At 58.8% G+C, this 20,065-nt stretch overlaps 3 protein-coding genes across 6 annotated transcripts in view; 2 read left to right on the top strand and 1 right to left on the bottom strand.

Annotated features, from left to right (window-relative positions):
- Nucleotides 1-1,197: 1,197 nt before the first annotated feature.
- Nucleotides 1,198-13,264, top strand: SNX1 (sorting nexin 1). 2 transcript variants are annotated; one of them, XM_041469153.1, is made up of 15 exons: nt 1,198-1,359; nt 4,364-4,466; nt 5,317-5,453; nt 5,965-6,034; nt 7,094-7,137; nt 8,051-8,192; nt 8,669-8,747; nt 9,007-9,082; nt 9,753-9,866; nt 9,993-10,086; nt 11,002-11,207; nt 11,800-11,943; nt 12,290-12,370; nt 12,654-12,725; nt 12,850-13,264. In XM_041469153.1, the coding sequence occupies exons 1-15, from the start codon at nt 1,228-1,230 to the stop codon at nt 12,898-12,900; spliced, it is 1,545 nt and encodes a 514-aa protein (XP_041325087.1). In that variant the 5' UTR covers nt 1,198-1,227; the 3' UTR covers nt 12,901-13,264. The 2 variants fall into 2 exon arrangements, with proteins under 2 accessions (XP_041325087.1, XP_041325088.1); XM_041469154.1 differs by lacking the exon at nt 1,198-1,359 and adding an exon at nt 2,881-4,145.
- A 202-nt stretch (nt 13,265-13,466) lies between these two features.
- On the top strand, nt 13,467-17,956 carry SNX22 (sorting nexin 22). 3 transcript variants are annotated; one of them, XM_041469166.1, is made up of 6 exons: nt 13,467-13,944; nt 16,764-16,847; nt 16,936-17,040; nt 17,148-17,242; nt 17,383-17,456; nt 17,586-17,956. In XM_041469166.1, the coding sequence occupies exons 1-6, from the start codon at nt 13,747-13,749 to the stop codon at nt 17,717-17,719; spliced, it is 690 nt and encodes a 229-aa protein (XP_041325100.1). In that variant the 5' UTR covers nt 13,467-13,746; the 3' UTR covers nt 17,720-17,956. The 3 variants fall into 3 exon arrangements, with proteins under 3 accessions (XP_041325100.1, XP_041325099.1, XP_041325101.1); XM_041469165.1 differs by having other exon boundaries at nt 13,472-13,944; nt 17,380-17,456; XM_041469167.1 differs by having other exon boundaries at nt 13,480-13,893; nt 17,380-17,456.
- Nucleotides 17,957-18,129: 173 nt separating this feature from the next.
- PPIB (peptidylprolyl isomerase B) overlaps nt 18,130-20,065 on the bottom strand; it is a 2,215-nt gene continuing 279 nt past the window's right edge. The window contains exons 2-6 of the mRNA XM_041469168.1: nt 19,905-20,065; nt 19,333-19,446; nt 19,106-19,199; nt 18,549-18,733; nt 18,130-18,453 (exon numbers count right to left, since the gene is read on the bottom strand). Coding sequence (XP_041325102.1) covers nt 18,331-18,453; nt 18,549-18,733; nt 19,106-19,199; nt 19,333-19,446; nt 19,905-20,060 — 672 coding nt within the window. The 5' untranslated portion in view covers nt 20,061-20,065 and the 3' untranslated portion in view covers nt 18,130-18,330. The remainder of the gene's footprint in view (nt 18,454-18,548; nt 18,734-19,105; nt 19,200-19,332; nt 19,447-19,904) is intronic.

Genomic DNA, 20,065 nt, shown 5'->3' with positions numbered 1-20,065 from the left:
CCCAGCTCCTCCTGGTGCTCTCCTGAGAGCATTGTTGGCCCCACAGCATGGTGTGACCCGTGACCATGGGCTGTCACTGTCCTGGGGAGGAAGGAGGTGTGTGGGGCTCATCCTGGAATGTTTTGGGGTGTGTGGAGCTCATCCAGGCTGTCTTGGGTATTGTATGGGGTTAATCCTGAAACATTTTCAAGATGTGTGTCTCATCCTGGGATGTCTTTGGGGGTGTGTATGGGGTTTATCTGGGGATGTCTTGTGGGACTATGGGGTTAATCCTGGGATGTCTTGAGGTTATGGGGCTCATCCTGGGAGGTTTTGGTAGGTGTATGGGGCTCATCCTGGGCTGTTCTGGGGGTTTATAGGGCTCATCCTGGTCTACCTCCAGGGTGTGAGGCTTATCCTGGGATGTTTCTGGTGCTGTACAACTTATCTTGAGGTGCTTTGAGGGGTATGGGTCTCATCCTGGGATGTCTTGGTGGGGTGTAGGGTGCATTCTGGGTATTTTTAAGGTCTGAGGCTCATCTTGCAAAATGATGGTGAGTGTATGACTCAGCCTGGGATAACTTAAACGGTTTAGGGCTCATCCTGGGATGTTTTGGTGAGTATGTGGTGTTCATCCTGTGACGTTGTCAGGGTCTGGAACTTATCCTGGAACATCTTGGGGGTGAATATGGCTCATCCTGGGACATCTTCAGGGTCTGTGGCTCATCCTGCGATATCTGGAGTGTTATAGGGCTCCTTCTGGGGTGTCCTAGGCTTTGCATGGGGGTCGTGGTGGGACATCTCTAGGTTATGTTGGCTCATTCTGGGACATCTTCAAGGTCCAGAGCTCACCCTGCGATGTTTTTTGGGTGGGAAGGGGCTCAGCCTGGCGTGTTCTGGCGCTGCGGCAGTGTCCCGGGCTGGCGAGAGGCCAGGGTGTCGCTGTCGGGGTGCGGGCTCCCTCGGCCGGGGCGCTGCGGGACACGGCGCCCTGAGCGCCCCCACTCCTGCCGGCCGGGGGGAGCCGCGCTCCTCTGTCCGCCGCAATGGTACGGCCGGCACCCCCGTTTCCATGGTGACGACGCGGCGCCTGCCAGCGGCGGCGCTCATTGGCTGTCTCTGGTGGCGGGGGCGGGGCGGGCAGCGACATTGCCCAATCGGCAGCCCGCCCGCAGTCGAGGCCCCGCCCCGCGGGTTTAGGCGTGGCGGGCGCTTCCGGCGGGGCGGGCGCGGGCGGAAGCGGCGGCGATGGCGTCGGGCGGCAGCCACGGGTCCCGCTCGCCCTCCCCGGCCGAGCGCCGCCCGCCGCCCTTCCCCGAGCACCGCGGGCCGGGGGCCCCCGACAGCGACTCGGAGGGCGAGGACATCTTCACCGGCAGCGTGAGTGCGGCCGCGGGCGGCGCGCCGCCCCGGGGGCGCTGCGGGGCCGGGCCCGTGTACGAGGAGCTGCCCGGGGCATCCTCCTGGATGGTGAAAATAGTGCGGAACACCCCCGAACCCCCCGAATAAGGGGGAGGGGGCCGTGCCTCTGGTCGTGTCCCTTCAGGGGAGCCGCGGGCCGGCGGGGCTCAGCGCGGCGCCCGTGGCTGTGGGATCGAGGAGAGGCTGTGCCCGGCCGCGCCCCGTCCCCCGGGCTGGAGCCTCTCCGTTCCTGCGGGGAACGGCTTGGGTGGAGCTTGGAGCAGCCTGCTCTGGTGGAAGGTGTTGCTGCCCGTGGCAGCTGGTGGAGCGAGGTGGGCTTCAGGGTCCCTGGCGGCCATCCTAGAGCGGCAGCCGCAGCTCAGCCTCTTCTCTGCGCGGCTTGTGAGGAAGCTGAAGCCCATCTGCCTTCCCCCAGCATCACCAGCTCTGTCCCCTCAACATCCAGAGGGTGCTGCCGTGGTATCTTCAGTCTGAGATTGAGGGTGGTGTGGAGGTGAGGTGACAGGAGGCATCAGTGTCCCCTCTCGCTGGTGGTTCGTGCTGTGCTGCAGGAGGGTTTTGGAGGCTTTGGTGGTACTTGTTCAGCAAACCGGGTGCTGCTGCACAAATCCGTGCTGAAGGTGGAGGTGTGAAGGGTGTCAGCAGCTCTTTGTTTCCAGCAGTCCCCTCGGCAGCAAGTCCAGGTTGCTGAAGGCTGTTGGCGTTGACTCCCGCTGGCATTTCCCAGGTTTGCTCCAGGCAGTGACCAGCAGGCAGGAGGGGAGGAAAAACTGACCGGTGCTTTCCCAAGCTGCATCCCAGTCAGCTGAATTTCCCCAGTCAGCCACTGGTCCTTGGGATCAGCATCTTCATGGAGCAAGGACCTCAGCTAGGGGGGCCACAGAAGCTCTTCCTGGAGGCTGGAATGCTGTGGGGTTGATTCCCTGAGCTCTGGGAGCCTCTGCCCACCTCACCCAGACTTTTTCCAGCCTGCCAGATTCAGCTGGAGGCACAGGAGGAGTTGGTGTCTGTGGCAGGAAGTTCTCCAGGAAGATTCTGCAGTTTTCCAGCCCAGGGAGGCCTCAAGCAGGAGATTGTGGCCGTGACCAAACAAACCTGCTGGGAATGGCCTGGCCAGGCTTCTCCTGCCACTGACACAAAGCCAGAGCTGCCTCTGCCCTACTCCTGGTGCAGCTCCTGCCTGGTGTCTGTGAGCTGTGCTTGTGCTTTGCAGCAGGGAAAAAGGGAGATTTGGGGGAATGTGGATAGGTTGTGACCTTGTGAGGGTGGAACTCACACTGCTCTGGGCAAAGCAGCAGCTGGGCTGTATGTTTGGAAAGCTGGGAAAGTCCAGCCCTGGGCCGTGCAAGAGGAAGGTGCTGGTACCTATGGCAGGCACCAGGTCATGGAGATGGTCTGGAACCTCCCAGGAGCTTCCTTTGGCAAAGAACTGGAGGATGCAGGAGGTGGCTTGATGGTCCAAGAGGGGTGAGCACCAAGTGCTGTGGGATTTCATGGGAATCACACATCTCTGTGCTGGAAGGGGAGGCTGGTGAGCCACAGCAGCTTATCAGGTGTTTGGCTTTGTTGTGGAAGCCACTGTTGTAACTAACACAGGCCTGTTCTTGTGAGCCGGTGGCTTTGCTTGTCTGTGCCCTTGAACGGTAGGAAAACACTTTCTGAGAAGCAGGGGAGGCAGATCTGCCTGGCTGCTGGCATTCAGGAGGCTCAGCAGCACCTGGGCAACCAGCAGGGTTTGGGCAGACCTGAACAGAACCAGAGCTGGACCTCACCTGTCTGTTGACAGAGGTTGGATCCCTGTGTGACCATGGCTCTTTCTAGGGATGCCTCCAAGGATCAGCTCTTCCCAAACAAGTTCTGTTTCCCTGTGGTGAGGGTCAGGCTGGCACAGGGGCACCTCTGCCCACATGTGTGATGTTGGGGGTGCTGAATCCTGCCTCAGAGATTGCTGGTGTCCTGTTTGGGCTGATCTAACAAGGCCACAGCTCCTCTGTAGCAGCAGATGGAGAAGTAGGAGCAGGGCGTGGTGCTTTCATGTCTGAGGAACTAAAGGAACTGAGGAACTAAATTTAAAGCAAGCTGGGAAGCAGTTGCAGTAGAAAACCACTTTGTCCATGTGCTGTGGGCTTCTTTATGAGCCTGAATATCTCCTGGGGGAGCAGAGGAGCTGTGTGAGCCCTTTCCTCATAGGTCACCACTGGCACCAGTCCTCTTGTTGGCTTGGACACCAGTCTGAAGGACCCTGGGGGATGTTTGGCATGGAGGTCTCTGCTCCCCACTCTCCATCACTAACATACATAGCTCGTGCCTTTAACTGCTGTGATCCAAGCTGGGAGCAGCCCCTCCTCTAGGAAAAGCTCCCAAAATACAGCAGCTCTTGCCATCAAGTGAGTGTTTTGATGGCTGTTTTGTTTTTACCACCCAAAGACACGAGCCCACCTTAAAGAAAAGCTGCCTCAGCAGCTTCACTCCTTCGGGAGCGACGTGATCCGTGACACTGCCTTGCTGGAGAGAGTGCCAAGGAGCTGCTGGTTTGGAGTGTCTGATAGAGCTCCATTTACTGCCCATCAAAGACCTGTTCTGTTCTCTGCTGGGACCTACAGAACAGCACTTGCTGTCCCCTTCTTCCATGGGACATCTGCCTGCAAAATGAGGGATGGTTTGGGATGCAGGCGTCTGTAACAGCAATGCTGGAGCAGCTCTGTCTTCTGCTGGGGAGGACTGGTTGGCATAAAAGCTCTCAGGTGGGCTGTCCCCTTGTCCCCAAGCCTGCTCCCAGCAGCCAGGATGGTCCTTTCTGGGTGGAAACTGGCTCCAGATTTGGTGTGATGCTTGTTGTCCTTCAAAGTGGCAGCAAGGGTGGTGCTGAAGGGCACAGGGTGGTGGGCAAGCAAGGTGACATGTTTGCTCCTCCATCCCTCAGTGTAAATGACCTGTCTTTGACCTTTTAATCCTCTCACAGAGCAACTCCCCGGCCCTGAAAGAAGAACCTCCTCTCCCTGTGAGCAGCTCCTCCAAAGAGAACGGAGTTCACGTGGAGCAGGATGATCAGGACCTGTTTGCAGGTGAGTCTGTGTGTGCTGGGCCTCTCTCAGCCCCAGGCCTGGAGTGATAGTCCTAAAATACCCATAACCAAAAGCAGATCATAAGTCCTTATCTAAAACATATGTTTGAGTCCCCCTGCTCTGGGGCTGTGTTCAGGAAGGTCGGAGCAGCCTCTGCCAGGTCTCTAGGATAATCCTGCCACAGGAGTAACTGCTTGGGAGCTGAAGAGGATTAAAATGAGGGTTGCTTTTGTTGCCTTAAGCCCTGAGGTGGGGAGTGTCTCCTCAGAGGTAAAGAGTTTTCCTTCTCCACCTTCTCCTGACTCCAGGCCAGTGGAGGAAGCATCTCTAGTAGAGACCTGGCTGTTCCCAAGGAACAGGAAACACAACTCCCCTCAGCAGGGGAGAATGAGGAGGGTCAGACATTCCCCAGCCCTGGCATGATGGGCTGAGAGTCAGTTCTGGATACTTGTGCTAAGAGGTGGAAGTTTTTACATCCTGCAGGTGGAGAGGTAGCCTGGGAAGCAGCCTTCCTCCCAGGTAAAATCTGCCTTGGCTTTAGCTGCTCTGGGGTGCAGCTCCTCAGGCACACAGCAAGGAGGTGATCAGGGAGAGGTGAAGCCTGGCTCCTTCTGCAATAAGAAGTTCATTGGACTAACATGATGTTGCCCAGCAGGATCGATGAAATGCTCTTACTGCAGTGATGATGCTGTGTTTTGCTCTTCCCAGTGCTTACAGATGTTCTCCCCATGGATTTCTTTGCTAATTAAGACTGTTGTTACTTCCTGGATCCCACAAATCTGAGAATATTGCACTTGCCTTTCCATAAACCCCAAGAGAGAGGCTGACCCTTGCAAACTTCTTTTGACAGATGCCACTGTGGAGCTGTCCCTTGATAACACTCAGAACAACCAGAAGAAGGAGGTGGCCAAACCATCCAGTCCTTTGCCCCCCTCATTAGATGTAGCAGCAAGTTCTTCTAGAAACCTTTCAAAGAGCTATGAGGAGGTGAGAATTCCAAACTGTCCTCCAGGTTTCAAACTGTCTTTGGCAGGAGCCTCTCTGTGTACTCAGTTGTAAACGTGAATCTGAAATGATGTAATTAATATGTAATTGCCTCATTGAATGCCCTGATTTGTATCTCAGGCCATCAGTCTGAGACTGATACCACTGGACTGGGGCTCAGGGGTGGCATTCCTGCTCCTGTGGAGCCCAGATTCCTTGCAGAGCTATCACAGTGGTGGACCTGCTCCTGAGGGTCCAAGCTGTGAATCAGAGCTCTGCAGTTTCTTCCTGGGGCTGAGCAGTTTGTGCATCAGTGGGGTAGGAATAACAAACCCAGTTTGGGATCCTTGCCTGGGCACGACGAGGAGCTGGAAGGCTTTATGGAACAGTCCTGGCCACACTGAGGTGCTGGAGGTGCCCTGCAGGGGGACAAGCTCACCCCAGTGGTCTGGGGTGGGTGGAACCCTGCTTTCCTGGCTTTGACTTGCTGTCCCTCTGTGCTTCCTCCAAACAGCTGGAGGAGGAGGAGGAGCAGGAGGACAAATTTGACCTGACTGTGGGAGTGAGTGACCCAGAGAAAGTTGGTGAGTTACAGTCCTGCATGGGGGAAGGTTGGGGGAGCCAGGCTGGGCCCTGCAGCTCCTGCCTCTGGGCTGTCTCTAAGCACAAACCTGAGCCTTGAGTAACATTTCCAAGGCTTCTTCTGGCATCTTAAAGAAATGGTGCTGCACAAAGCCCAGAATGAGCAAAGCAGGGGCAGGTTCTAGAAAGGCCAGAGCCAGGTTTTTGGGTTTCTTGGTCCTGGCACTGTGGTGACCAACTTGGCATGACCTCCAGGCAGCACTGCCCTGTGTGGAGCTGGCATGGGTAAGCAGAATTCCCTTAACCTGAAACTGAGTGCATTGTTCCATGCTCTGGCACATTCCCTGGAAGCTGGGCTTGCCAGGGAACCAACTCTGCCTTCAAAATGAGAAGCAAGAGGGTTTCTGTCTATTGAAAGAGGGGTCAGAGTGTCATGACCAGCCATGTGGAAGTTCCTGGGGTGCAGAAAACCCAGGGGGACATCTGATCCCAGCCAGCAGAGCAGCCCCACGAGTGGCAGCTTGTTCCCACCCCATGGCTTGTGATCTCTGGAGCTGGGAGGTGTAAATCAGATGTATCTTAAGGGCAGCACTGGAGCTCGGAGGATGCCCTTCAGATGAACTGCCAGGTGAACAAGGGCATTTCTGTGTGAGCTGGAGCAAACTGCCTGTGGTGTTCCAGGATCCAGCCCCATCCAGCCTGACTTGCATCCTGTGAATAGACTGTTTCATGTGCCCCACAGCCCCCGAATTGTTGGGGTCTGAGCAGATGTGTGGAGCCAGCCCAGAGGCTGCTGGCACAACAAGTGCCCAATTGTCAGCGCTGGCTCCCGTAGGAAGTGTGGGGAGGCATAAGCAGGTTGGGAAGTGGCTGCTGGGCAGGAGTCCAGGGCCATGCAGCAGGAAGCTGCCTCTGGTTTTGCAGCAAGATGCAGGGCTCCATCAGACCCGAAATCAGGATCACTGAGGCAGGAAAAGGTCAGGAGCCTTGTGCTTTGTGTTCAGGGAATAGTGGAAAGTGCTGATGTTGTGATCCCAACACCTCGTTTCTGTTTTCCTTAGGGGATGGCATGAATGCCTACGTAGCCTACAAAGTGTCAACACAGGTATGTCTAACCCCTCTGTGTCTAGTTTTCCATTTTTCCATGCTTTAAGGCAGCTGGACTGTGTGTCCTTAGCCAAGCCAGCAGTGACCTAAATAAACAGGAGGCCTGAATGCCTTGTTCTGTGGATTCAGGAGTTATAATCCACAGAGGATGAGCCTAGCAGAGGAATGGGGTTGGAATCTATTTGAAAGGAGACTGGCTTTGTTTTCACAGCCAGTTACCTCTTTGCAGCCTTGGCTGAGAGGGATGCTCAGCATTGGAGGGAGCAGGAATGACATCTGTTGGGAGAGTCCCTGAGCCCGGGGCTGCTGCTGCAGCTTCTGTGCCAGTGGCAGCATCAGACAGAGCAGACCTGAGCTCAACACTCTGCAGAGCTGCTGCTGTAGTTGCATTCACATCAGGACCGATTCCCCTCAGTTTCCATGAGAAATGCAGCTGCTGGAATGCTTTGGAGTCCTGCTCTGGGCTCCGGAAAGTTGCTCCAGCTGCCTGTACCGTGGCTGCTGGGCTACAGGCAACCTGTGGTCTGAAGAAGAGACGAGGATTTGTTATCCTTAATTCCTGATCTGCAAACTCAGTCCAAAGCACTGGTGGGCCCTGTAGTCTTTAGGTGTGTCCCTGTTCCTGTGTGGAGCAGGGATGATGGGATTAGGCAGTAGGCAGGGCTTACTAAGCAGCCAATGGCTGCAGGAACAGCTGTTTGTTGTTTCATGCTGTTAATTCTGCTGCTGGCTCCAGGGGGAACCCAGCTGGGAGAGAAGCTGTGGAAAACCTGGGCCAAAACTGGCTCTGTTCATTGCTCACATCTTGCGGAGCTGCCACTGTCCCATTCACCCCAGAGGTGCCAGCAGGCAGAGCTGGCAGGGCCAGGCTGTCCTGGGGGAGCGTGACCCAAGTGCCATCTCTTCCCCAGACCAGCATGCCGATGTTCAGGAGCAAGCAGTTCTCAGTCAAAAGGAGGTTCAGTGACTTCCTGGGGCTCTATGACAAGCTGTCAGAGAAGCACGCCCAGAACGGCTTCATTGTCCCTCCGCCGCCCGAGAAGAGCCTCATAGGTGAGTCAGGAGCTGCACAGAGCCAGTGCTGGCACTTCACAGCTCTCCTGAGTCCTTCTGGTGTGAGTTCTGTGCCCAAGGATTCGCCTGCAGCAGTCTCAGAGCTCACTGGGAAGCTGCAGAGTAGACAAGGAAAAGAATCTGGGTTCTGTGGCACAGACAAAGCTCTGGCTCCATACTTGGAGCTCAGGACTTAAATCCTTGATGGAGTTCACAGATGCTGCTTGGTGAAGAGTACAACCTCTGTGGTGTCGCTGAATTGCTGTTCACTTGAGTTCAGCCCGTTGCTTTTCCTCTTTCCTGCATGTCAGTTCCTTGGGTACGAGCAGATTTCAAATTTCCAAATTCCAAATTTTTCAAATTTCCTGTTGTAAGATTCCCTCCTCCACTGTCACCCTGATAGTCTGTAATAAACCACTTTACCTTGTGTGTAAAGTTTAGAGCTGCTCATTAATCACATCTTCCCTCTGTGTTAGGCATGACCAAAGTGAAAGTTGGGAAAGAAGATTCCTCCTCTGCAGAGTTCCTAGAAAAACGCCGGGCTGCTCTGGAGAGGTATGACCCCATTGGCTGTCCCTGAACCGAGTGAGGGACCTCAGAGAGGTCTGGTCTTTGTGGTGGCACCACCAAATTCCCCAGGGAGATAGGAGAACTTGTGGGTGAATTAGAACAGTTGTTGGCTCTGATGTCCAGCTCCCCAGCTGCTGTTCTGGAGTAAATACTCCAGAAGCTGTGTTGCTGTGATGGACAGATGTAAAATCAAAAGCTGGATTTGCTACAGCCAAAGGAACTGCTGGAGTTGTTCCTCCCACAGGTACCTACGGAGAGTGGTCAGCCATCCAACCATGCTGCAGGACCCGGACGTCAGGGAGTTCTTGGAGAAGGAGGAGGTCAGTGGGGTGGAGTAAGGAATCTTTGGAAGTGCTGAAGGAAATGGTTCTTGAGCAGTTAATGAGGCAGGATCCCCCAGAGCTCAGTGGGAGGTGGCAGAGCCCTGTAAGAGTGGGAGCTGGTGTTGGCACCAGGTGCCACCAAAGCTGCTGAACCATCCCCTCAGCTGGACGTGAGGGAGAAAATAAACAAAAGGCTTGTGGGTTGAGGTGAGGGCAGGGAGAGATCACTCAGCATGGGCAAAACAGAATCATGGCTTGGGCTGGAAGGGACTTTCAAAAGCCCATCTCATTCCTCCCCCTGCCATGGGAAGGGGCACCTGCTGTTGTCCCAGGTGGCTGCAAGTCTCATCCACTGGCCTTGGACACTTCCAGGGCTGGGAGAGCCACAGCTTCTTTAGGAAACCTGTGCCAGAGCCTCATCACCTTCACAGCTAAGAATTTTTTCCCAATATACCATCTGTCCCTGTCCTCTGGCAGTGGAAACTCATTTCCTCTTGTCCTGTCACTCCAGGCCTTGTTCAGATTCCCTTTCCAGCTCTCCTGAAGCCCCTTTAGGCACTCAGTGGGGCTCTGAGGTTTCCCCAGAGCCTTCTCCTCTCCAGGTGAACACCCCCAGCTCTCCCAGCCTGGCTCCTGTGGCAAAGTGAACTTTTCCATTCCTTTCCAGCTCCCAAGAGCAGTAGGAACCCAGACCTTGAGTGGAGCAGGAATAATGAAGATGTTCAACAAAGCCACGGATGCAGTCAGTAAAATGACCATCAAGATGAACGAATCGGACATCGTAAGTGTCAGGGCACCTCTGGGCGTCCCTGTCCTCAGTCCAGGGCTGTGTGCTCTTCCCAGCTCCAGCTCTGGGTGCAGGGAAAGCCCCTCCTGTGGGGATCAGCTCTGCATTTACCCATTGCAGTGGTTTGAGGAGAAGCTGCAGGAGGTGGAGTGCGAGGACCAGCGGCTGCGGAAGCTGCACGCTGTGGTGGAGACGCTGGTGAACCACCGCAAAGGTGACTGCTGGACACTTGGGCTGGGACAGTCACACTGGGCCTGCCTGCAGGGCTCACCAGGGCCACGTGTGCCAGGGACACTTCCAAGGAGCTGGGACAGTGCTGTAAAGGACTCTCTGTCCCTTCCTCCTGGGAAGACAGGTGTAAAATGGTCACCCCAGTTCTTCTGTCCAGCTCCACAAGCTTGGGATGGCAGTGTGGAGGGGAACCTGTGTCCTGTGGGATCATAGAATCCCAGGATGGCTTAGGGGCTAAAGGAACCTTAAAGTCCATCTTGTTCCACCCCGTCCTGCCATGGGCAGGGACACCTTCCACTATCCAGCCTGCTCCAAGCCCCATCCAACCTGGCCTTGGACAGTGATAGGGATGGGGCAGCCCTAGTTTGTTTGAGCAACCTGTACCAGGGCCTCAGTTCCCTCACAGGGAAGAATTCCTTCTCAATATCCCATCTATCCCTGCCCTCTGGCAGTGGGAAGCCATTTCCCCTTGTCCTGTCCCTCCAGGCCCTTGTCCCCAGTCCCTCTCCAGCTCTCCTGGAGCCCTGTTAGGCACTGGCAGGGGCTCTGAGCTCTCCCTGGAGCCTTCTCTTCTGCAGGCTGATCAACCCTAATTCCCTCAGCCTATCCTCATGGGCCAGAAAGCTGCTGTAGCAAACCTGAGCAGGGCTGACCTCTGGGAGTGGGGATATTTTCCTTCCTCTGCATTTTTCACTGACTTCTGCAAAGCTGTGCCTGTCCTTCCGCTCAGCTGCTTCCCTTTTCCTCATGGCTGGAAGCTGCTAGCTCTGAGCCAGTGCTGGCTCTTCCAGCTGGTATCTCCTGGAGCTATGGAAAGGCAGTTCCAAGGGCTGAACCCTCTGCTGGGGAGCTCCTGGTGCGGCCAGGCCCATCTCCTGACCTTCATCCCGTTCCCCAGAGCTGGCATTGAACACAGCCCAGTTTGCCAAGAGCCTGGCCATGCTGGGAAGCTCAGAGGACAACACAGCCCTGTCCCGGGCGTTGTCCCAGCTGGCCGAGGTGGAGGAGAAGATTGAGCAGCTGCACCATGAACAGGCTAACAATGACTTCTTCCTCCTGGCCGAGCTCCTGGGGGACTACATCCGCCTGCTCTCGGTTGTGAGGGTAAGGATTCCTTTACTCCTGCTCCTCGTACCCATCCTAGGCTTAGGGATGTCAGGAGGTCTTCCAAACTCAAGCACAGGACATGCAGGGCATGGCCTCTTCAGGCAGAGGGAAAACTTGCTGGTTGTCCAGGTGTGCACTGGTTAGGTTGGAAGATGGTTGTAGGTGAGGCCTGGCTGTGCTGCTGTTCTCCAGAGGGGATGTGCAGCAAGTCCATGGCGTGTGGGTGACCCCAGCCCTTCCAGAGGTGAAGGCTGAAGCTGTGAGCTGGTAACCTGTGATGCAGGTGCTGAAAATTGACCTGCCAAGTGCCTGCTGAGGCAGGGCCTGAGTGCTGATGCTCCTGAACTTGGGCATCGAGTCCACACAGCCCACCTGGTGCACTGGGAAGAAGCAATCCCATGGGAGTAGCAAGTCCAGCAGGCTGACCCCTTCCTGCCCCAAAGGCCAGACCACCATATCCTTGGTCCACTGGTCCGTACAGGAGCTGTGGATGCTCCAGAGCAGGACCCAGTCTGTGTTGTGGCTCAGCTTTGGTTCAGGACCTCCAGTGTCCCCTTGTCAGGAGACCTCTGCCCCTCCTTCCCTCCAGGGAGCCTTTGACCAGCGCATGAAGACCTGGCAGCGCTGGCAGGATGCCCAGACCATGCTCCAGAAGAAGAGGGAGATGGAGGCCAGGCTGCTGTGGGCAAACAAACCTGACAAGCTGCAGCAGGCCAAGGATGAGATCTCAGAGGTAGGGGACAGAGCGTGGGGTCTCTGCTCTGTTCCTGCCCTCCATGCTCCAGTGGGGGATCTCCTGGGCTGGGGAAGGACCTTGTGGGCTGGGGGGCACCTCCTGAGCGGGAGGGACAGGTGTCTGTGGCCAAGCTGCCCCAAGGGCTAAGCCAGCCTTGCGTGGGGCTGCAGGAGGGGCTGCTCGTGCTCCTGCCTCCTGTGGCCTCCATGCCAAGGTGGTGACAAGGGCTGGAAGGACGGAGCTCTGCTCCAGCAGCACCTCCCACATGCACAGTCGTGGCTCCAGCCCCATGGAGGGGGCAGGAGCTCCTCCTGTGCCCACACTGCACTTGCTGTCTCTGCAGTGGGAGTCCCGGGTGACGCAGTACGAAAGGGACTTTGAGCGGATTTCTGCTGTCATCCGCAAGGAAGTGATACGGTTTGAGGTACGTCAGGGGCAGCCCTTGGCACTGCCCTGGGCTCCTGCCCCTCCTCCTGGCACAGCAGCATCCCTAAATCCCAGCATGTGTGAGCTGGGGTGCCGCTGAGGGGGCTTCCCACAGGGAATCTTAAAATGAAGCTGGGTGGGCAAAGGTCCTCTGTGTCCTATGCCCTGGTCTCCTCACGGGACCGCAGGAGGAACAGGAAAATCCTGTTGGTTTCTCCTTCCCCCTCCCAGACTCTGGAGGGTTTTGGTGGTTGGTGCAGCCTCATGCCCATCTCTTGCAGAAAGAGAAATCTAAGGACTTCAGAAACCACGTCACGAAATACCTTGAGACGCTGTTGAACTCTCAGCAGCAGGTGAGTGGTCCCTGATGTGTTTTTATGTCCAAGTTCAGGCCCCGCTTGTGAATCTCTCAAGCGTGATCCCTGCACTGCAGCTCCACCCTCAAGGCTCCTGACTCTCTCCCTCTCCTCCCTGCAGCTGGTGAAGTACTGGGAAGCGTTCCTGCCCGAAGCCAAGGCCATTTCTTAATTGGACTGAGCAAACAAACCTGAATTTTGCCTTTTTTTTTTTTTTTTTATATACACTATACCTCCTCCTCCTCTTTTCCACGTGAGCGACCCCTCGTTCCACATGCTGGAGCTGGTAGAGGTGTCACCCCCAGAAGAACAGCTTGCGAGCCAGTAACTCTTCTAACTGTATATTTTTCATTTAGCAACATATATTTTCTTACTGAAGAGAAACTAGTTTCCTGCTTCCAGACCAGACCCGCAGCCAGGGGGTTAATGAGATCTGGCAAATATCTATTTTTCAGGCTGGGTTTTAAGGCTCTACTGAATTATCTTACTCCTGCAGTGCCATTAAAGTTCTGTAATAAAACTTCTATCAGGGCAAACAGGCTCTGGGTGTTGAGGGTGGGAGTGGGCAGGGTAACGGTGCATCCCGTGGAGGCCGAGGGAAGCAGCAGAGCCTCCCCCGTGTTGTGACGGGACCGAGGTGACCTTGGACGCTGCTCTGGCCACCTGTCCCCGCTCTTGATTAGGTTTGGCTCTCTGCCTTTCCTCCAGTGGGAGCCGTTTTTGGGATCTGAGCTCAGCGGGCTCTGGAGCAATCCCACTTGGTGGCACTCCCCAGAGCTCCATGGGGCTCCTACCCCCCTTCCCCGGAGCTAGCTTTGCCCCTTCCCCCCTTCCCAGCCTCGCGTGTGCGTTTTATCAAAACCGATACCCGTTCAAACAGAGAAAAGGCAGCTTGGCCTGACTTCCCTCTTTCCTTTCCCCTTATCCTTGTGAAGCGGCTCCCTGCGGCGGCTCCGCGGCTGCCTCCCCCCGTGCGGCTGGGGCTCATCCCGGGCTGCCCGCCGGCCGTGACCCCGCCATGGGCGCCCGGGGCGGTCCCTGCCCGGCCCCGGCCCCGCTCCCGGCCCGTCCCGCCCGCGGCCCCGCCGCGCCCCGGGCCATGATCGCCGTCTCCATCCCCGCGGCCGAGCCCCCGGAGGCGGGCAGCCCCGAGCGGGCGCACACGGTGAGGGACGGGGCCGAGCGGGGCGCGGGGGGCCGGCTGCGCTCGGGGAAGGTGGGTGAGGGTGTCTCCTTCTGCCCCGGGAACGCGAGGTCGCCGGTTGTCCCCAAGCGTCCCCTGCCCCTCCCGGGAGTGCGGGTCCCTGCCTTTCCCCAGGGGTCCCTGATGGTGGGGAGGTGTCCCTGCTCCGGGGGGTCCCAGCTGCCCCACGACTGGAGCCCCCCAAGTTCCCACGGGGTATCACCCTATGCTCCCGGGGGGATTTGTCTCCCTCTGCCCCAGGAGTCTTCCACGTGCCCTGGGAGTGGAGGTCGTGCGTGTCCCTGCTGTGGCAGACGCAGACCCGGTGCCCTGGAAGGGGCTCTCTCTGCTCCGGGGCTCTCTCTGCTCCGGGGTGCCGGGTCCTGCCTGCCGCTGTCCCGGGGGCTGCGGCGCTTGGAGGTTTCTGCCTCTGCCCAGAGCTCTCTCCCTGCCCGGCTGTGCTTCCACCCTAACCCAGGTGCTGGGGGTCTCTCATATCCCACCTCCCCCGTGTCCTGTTCGTCCCCAGCACTGTCCTCTGTTCCCGGTGTCCTGGCCCTGGGCTTGGAGGAGCCCAAACACCCCCGGGAGAGTCCCCGGCAGCCCCAGCGGGATCCCTGACCCGCGGGTTGCAGGCGGGGATCCTCGCAGGGGTCGCTGCCCATGGGGACTCTTTGCCCTTGAGGGAGGGGATGGGGGATGTGGGCAAGGTGAGATTATTGTGGCCTGTCCCTGGAGGGTCCCAGCCTGGGGGAGCACAGACCCTTTACCTTTGAAAGGGGGAGAGGTCCCTGTAGCCCCCATGGCTGGGGGTTCCCTTCCTTCCCCGGGCTGCCCCACCTGCTCTGGGACTGGAGATCCCCTCGTTCCCCCAGGCGACCCTGAAGTGTCCCAGCCTCAAGGGCTGGAGGTCCTCAAGTACCCCGGGTGGTCCCCACCTGCCCCGGGGGTCTGTGCCTGGCTCCCTGCCGGGAGCACCTTCTGCCCTGGAAGTTGGGAGTGTGTCTGTCCCGCAGCTCCCTCTCGCCCCGGGGTCCTGCCTTGTCCCCAGGGGTCCCCACATCCCAGGGGTGTCCAACTTGCCCCAGGGGTGCCTCCACTTGCCCCAGGGGTTGGAGGCTCTTCCTGCCCACCCCGGGGTCCTGTTCTGGGGATCTTGTGGCTCCCACAGGTCCCCACCTGCCCGGGAGGGTGTCTCCATGTGCCTCAGGGACTGAGGGTCCCCAGGTGTAACTGGGGAACCCCATTTGTCCCAGGGGTAGCCCAGGGGCTGCCTTCTGGGGCTGTTCCTCTACCCTGGGAATCCCCTCTGACCCCAGAGGGTTCTGGGGTCCCTGTCTATCCCTGAGTACCCCCATCTGCCCCAGGGATGTGTGTCCCACATCTGCCCTGGGGCTGGGATGTCCCCAAGTTGCCCCCCCCGGTGTCCCCAAATTCCCAGGGGTGGCTGTCCCTGCCTATGTCCAGAGGATCTCTGCTGGGGTGAGAGGGAGGGACAGACAGTGATCCTGTACCCCTGGAAGGGGTGGGAAGGGGCATCACTGGCAAGGGTGTCTCCTCTGTTCCCATGGGGTCCCTGTCATATCCCTGTGCACCCAGGATGGGGATGTGTCCTTCCCCCAGGAGTGCAGGATCCAAGTGCCCCTGAGGGGTCCCTGTCAGACTCTTTACACCTGGGATGGCAAGGATGCAATTCCCTCTGGCATTGGGGTGGGTCCCTGTCTGTCTCTGGGTGTCCCCTCTGCCCTGGGTGTGAGGGTGCTGCTTGCCCTGGATGGTGGAGGGTGTGGGGGTCTTAATGTGCCCACCGGGGTGTCCCCAAACGCTCAGGGGGTTCCCAGCAGCCCTTACCTCCTCCCAGGGTCCCAACTCTCCAGTGAGTGAGGAGGCCGGGGGAGAGAGGGGCAGATGGGATCATCTGCCCTGAGGAGGAGAGGTCCCCAGCTGTCCTCATGGCTCCCTTTCTGGGAAGGGGGACACAAAGCCCTTGAAGGGGAAGGGATGGGGATCCCTGGCCCAGGGGGTGCTGGGCAGAGGTCCCCACAGAGTTCCTTCCTGAGGTGGGTCTGAGGTGGGTCCTCTGCCCTTCTACCTTGGCCTGGGGGGTCCCCTGTGGGATGGAGATGCCTGTCTGTCTTCAGGGGCCATCCTTGAAAGCAGGGGCTGTCCCTGGCCTGGGGGATCCCCACTGGCCCTGGGGAGTGGAGTGGGGGAGGACCCCTGGCTGTGTGGGGAAAGAAGGGTTTCTCCTGTCTTCCCTAGGAGGGTGGAGATCCATGACTATGGCAGGGGGGCTTACCTGCCTTGGGGAAAGATGGGTTGTCTCCCTTTGTCCCATTGGTTTGAGGTCCCCAAGTGTCCCTTCCTGGTGTCCCTGCACACCCCAAGGTGTTGGGAGGTCCCTGCCAGCCCCAAGGTCCCAACTGTCTGGTGGGCTTTGGTGGGGGTTGGGATGTCACACCTCTCTGTGCTCCCCTTGGGAGGGGAGAATTGTGTCCCATCTGCTTTGAGGGGTCCTGCCTGGTCCCGTGGTGCCCCCATTGGCCATGGGGGTGTTGGGGTCTGCCCTGGAGGTTGGGGGTCTCTGCCTGTCCTAGAGAAGTGGGAGTGGAGTGTTCCAAGTGCTCTCCACAGGTGTGTGAGTTAGCAGCTCCTACCTCCTCTGGAAGGCTGAGTGTGGTGAGGGTGGTGAGTGTGGTGAGGGTGATGAAGACGGTGGAGGAGATAAGGATGGAGAGGGTGCTGAGGCTGGGGCTGGTGAGGATGATGAGGGATGGTGAGGGTGATGAAGACAGCACGAGGATGGTGAGGCTGGGGCTGATGGGGAGCACACGCTGTCTGTCCCCATCCAGGTGTTCCGGGTGGAGGTGCTGTGCAATGGCCGGCGGCACACGGTGACCAAGCGCTACAGCGAGTTCCAGGCGCTGCACAAGCGGGTGAGACCCCCGGCTCTGCAGGAGGGCACGTGGGAGGCCTGCCCTCGTCCTCTCTGCCCTGCCCTGATACCCCCACACCCTTCCTCAGATCAAGAAGACCTGCAAGGTCCCCGACTTCCCCGCACGCCATGTCCCCAACTGGATGCCCAAAGTGCTGGAGCAGCGCCGGCAGGGCCTGGAGCTCTACCTGCAGGTGAGGACTGCATGGCAGGTTCAGGGTGGGTTTTTAGGGCTGAGGAACACATGGTGGTGAGTTTGGGAGGGGTTTTTCGGGGTGCTGACCCCCCTGGAGCATTGCAGGGCGTGCTGTACCACAACGAGGAGCTGCCCCAGGACATCCTGGACTTCCTGAAGGTGCGGCAGTGCCAGCAGAGCCCCAAGGCCAGCAGCCTCCCGTGAGTAGATGAGTTCTGCTGGCACCAGGGTTATCCCACATGGCACCAGAATTTTCCCCCTGCCCCGTTAGGCACCCTGAGTCCCTGGGGTTGGGATGGTGGGGACAGACTGAGGACTGATGTTCCCTCCTCCACAGCAGCACCAGACTCCTGCCCTCCCAGCGCCCCATCCTCGGCTTCCGCTCGGATCCCTACGTGCGGCCACACGGCACCGGTAAGGAGCAGGGCCGTGGAGCAGGTCTCCAAAACCTCCAAGAGCCTCTTCTGGGCCCTACAAAGGTGCTTCTCCCTCAATGGGGCCCAGGAGGGAACAAGCTGTTACAGCACCCCCATTTCCTCGCAGAGCTGCTCCCCAACGCCGTCCTCAGCGGGGTCCTGCAGGGCCTCTACCTCCCCCTGAGCTGTGCTCCTGGCCCGGCAGCATCCCGAGCCTCTGGAATGATGAGTTCCACCCAGCACCCAGGGATGCAGTGGTGAGAGAAAGGATCCTTGTGGTGAAACTCACTCCTCCCTGCTGGGAGAAGCCAAAGGGATGTTGGGAACTGCTCTCTCACCACCATGCAAAGTGCCTTTGTTGGCAGAGCAGGAGCTCTGCCTTCCCCCCTGCTGTTTTGGGCTTGCAGTATGGGCCTTTGGATGCTGAATGGTGCTGGAAAACCTCTCTGCATCCAGGCTTTGGTGCAATAAATCTCCTGGATTTGACTGACTGGAAAAGCGCTGTGCTGTGGAATTCTGCAAAGCAAACCCAGGGCCAACTGTGGCATTGCTCCCAGCTGGATGAGAAGACAGAAAAGGAAGGTTGGAAGGGGGGCTGGAAGGTTGAGGGGTGCGTCTGGGTGAGGGGTGCAGAGTGATCTGCACTCCTCTGAAGGCAGGAGAGAGGCAGCTTTTTAAAAAACACATTGGTCACATTTATTGGTGCATGTGCTTCTTACAAAAGTGATGGAAGAGCAGCCTGTGCCCTGTCCCAGTGGCTGGAGGCAGCAGGGAGAGGGGCTGGGCACTGGGACACAGCGGTGGCCCCAGGGCAGGGGAAGCGCGGCAGCCCCGTCCCACGGCCCCTCCCAGCCTGGCAGGGCCTGGTCCCGTCACTCTTTGGCGATGGCGAACGGCTTCTCCACCTCGATGGTGCCACAGTCGACGATGGTGACGTCCTTGAGGGGCTTGTCCCGGCTGTCTGTCTTTGTGCTCTCCACCTTCCGCACCACGTCCTGGTGGGGCACAGTGTGAGAGTGGACACTGGGCAGGCCCAGCTCAGCCAAGCCCTGCCCAGAGCACCAACCCCTTCCCCTCTCCCGTCCCTCACCATTCCCTCCAGCACTTTGCCGAACACCACGTGCTTCCCGTCCAGCCACGGCGTCTTCACGGTGGTGATGAAGAACTGGGAGCCGTTGGTGTCCTTGCCAGCGTTGGCCATGCTCACCCAGCCTGGCCCGTAATGCTTCAGCTTGAAGTTCTCGTCAGGGAAACGGTCCCCGTAGATGCTTTTTCCTAAAGGTGGGGACAAAAAGGCCGCAGTGTTTTCATGGAATGTGTCGGCGTAGGGGTGATGGTGGTGGTAGGAATGAGCAATTCCAGAGCAGGGACTAGCACTGATGCCACAGGGATACATGAGCCATGGGCTGCTGCAGGGAGCTGGAAGCACCCCAGGGGCTGGGCAGGGGTGTCACGCCAAGGGAGCTGAGCAGGAGGCTCCCAGCACCCCAGTTACCCAGCACTCAGCTCTGCTCCGAGGCCACGGCTTTGTGAGCTCCATGCCCACCAAGCTCCAGCTCTACACTCATCCCAGGGACAGCCCTGCAGAGGTTGGGAATTGCAGCTGCTGTCTCACTCCAAGACAGTGGCTTGGATCTGCCAAGTTACCTCCAGTGCCGTCGCCGCGGGTGAAGTCTCCTCCCTGGATCATGAAGTCCTTGATCACACGGTGGAACTTGCTGCCCTTGAAGCCAAATCCTTTCTGGGGGTGTGGAGGGAGAACACGGAGTGAGGCGAAGGGACAGACCAGAGCCCGTGGCCCCAGCGCTGCCCCAGGGCACCAAGCAGGGCCCGAGCAGGGGCAGGTGAGGCCCAGGGTGCCACGGGCCCCTCACCTCTCCGGTGGCCAAGGCCATGAAGTTCTCCACCGTCTTGGGCACTGTCTTGCCGAAGAGCCCGATGACGACACGGCCGGCATCCTCCTCACCGATCCGCAGGTCGAAGAACACCTTGGGTGGGGGAGGAAGGTTAGGGGGGATCAGGGGAGCCAGACTCACCTTGGGCTCCCTTTTGGGCCAACCCACCCCCAAAGTCCAACTCACCAACTCGAAGCAGGCCCAAGGCCTCACGAGGCGAGGTCGGTGCCCCACAGCCCGGGCTGCATCCCCCCAGCAGCCTCACCGCCCAGCCCAGCGGGCCCCAGCCCAGCCCCGGTCAGCTCCCCCATCCCTGGGCCAAGCTGGCCCCAGCCCGCCGCCCCCTTCCAGGGGCCCCGACCCCCGCACTGGACCCTCCCTCCCTCCCGGCCTCACCCACCCTCCCCGTCCTTCCCTCAATCCCAGACCCCTCCAGCTCATCCAGGGCCCTTCACCCCGACTTCCCCCTCTCCAGGTCTCCCATACGGGCTCCCCCCTCGGAGTCTTTCCCAATCGTGCCCCGCCGGCCCCGCCTCGGCTCCCCCCCCGACCTTGGCGGTGACCTTGGGTCCCTTCTTGCGCTCGTCGGCGCGGGAGGCCGCGGGCAGCAGGAGCAGGAGGGCCGCGCCCAGCGCCGCCGCCGCCACCAGCACCTTCATCCTGCGCCGCTCGCAGCCCGGCCACAGCGCCCGCCGCGCCGCCGGCATCCGGC

This window comes from Pyrgilauda ruficollis, unplaced genomic scaffold, assembly GCF_017590135.1.
Source record: "Pyrgilauda ruficollis isolate IOZ18807 unplaced genomic scaffold, ASM1759013v1 scaffold23, whole genome shotgun sequence".
NCBI classification, from domain to species: Eukaryota; Metazoa; Chordata; class Aves; order Passeriformes; family Passeridae; genus Pyrgilauda; species Pyrgilauda ruficollis.
The sequence above is the reverse complement of the archived record's forward strand: the minus strand, read 5'-3'. Positions and strand labels throughout refer to the sequence as shown.

Coding starts and splice junctions, on each gene's coding strand:
- SNX22 (XM_041469165.1), top strand. CDS start 13,747: ATGGGCGCCCGGGGCGGTCCCTGCCCGGCCCCGGCCCCGCTCCCGGCC. Junction 16,848..16,935: donor TCCAGGCGCTGCACAAGCGG/GTGAGACCCCCG, acceptor ACCCTTCCTCAG/ATCAAGAAGACCTGCAAGGT. Junction 17,457..17,585: donor CGTGCGGCCACACGGCACCG/GTAAGGAGCAGG, acceptor ATTTCCTCGCAG/AGCTGCTCCCCAACGCCGTC.
- SNX1 (XM_041469153.1), top strand. CDS start 1,228: ATGGCGTCGGGCGGCAGCCACGGGTCCCGCTCGCCCTCCCCGGCCGAG. Junction 4,467..5,316: donor TGATCAGGACCTGTTTGCAG/GTGAGTCTGTGT, acceptor TTCTTTTGACAG/ATGCCACTGTGGAGCTGTCC. Junction 12,371..12,653: donor AGGAAGTGATACGGTTTGAG/GTACGTCAGGGG, acceptor CATCTCTTGCAG/AAAGAGAAATCTAAGGACTT.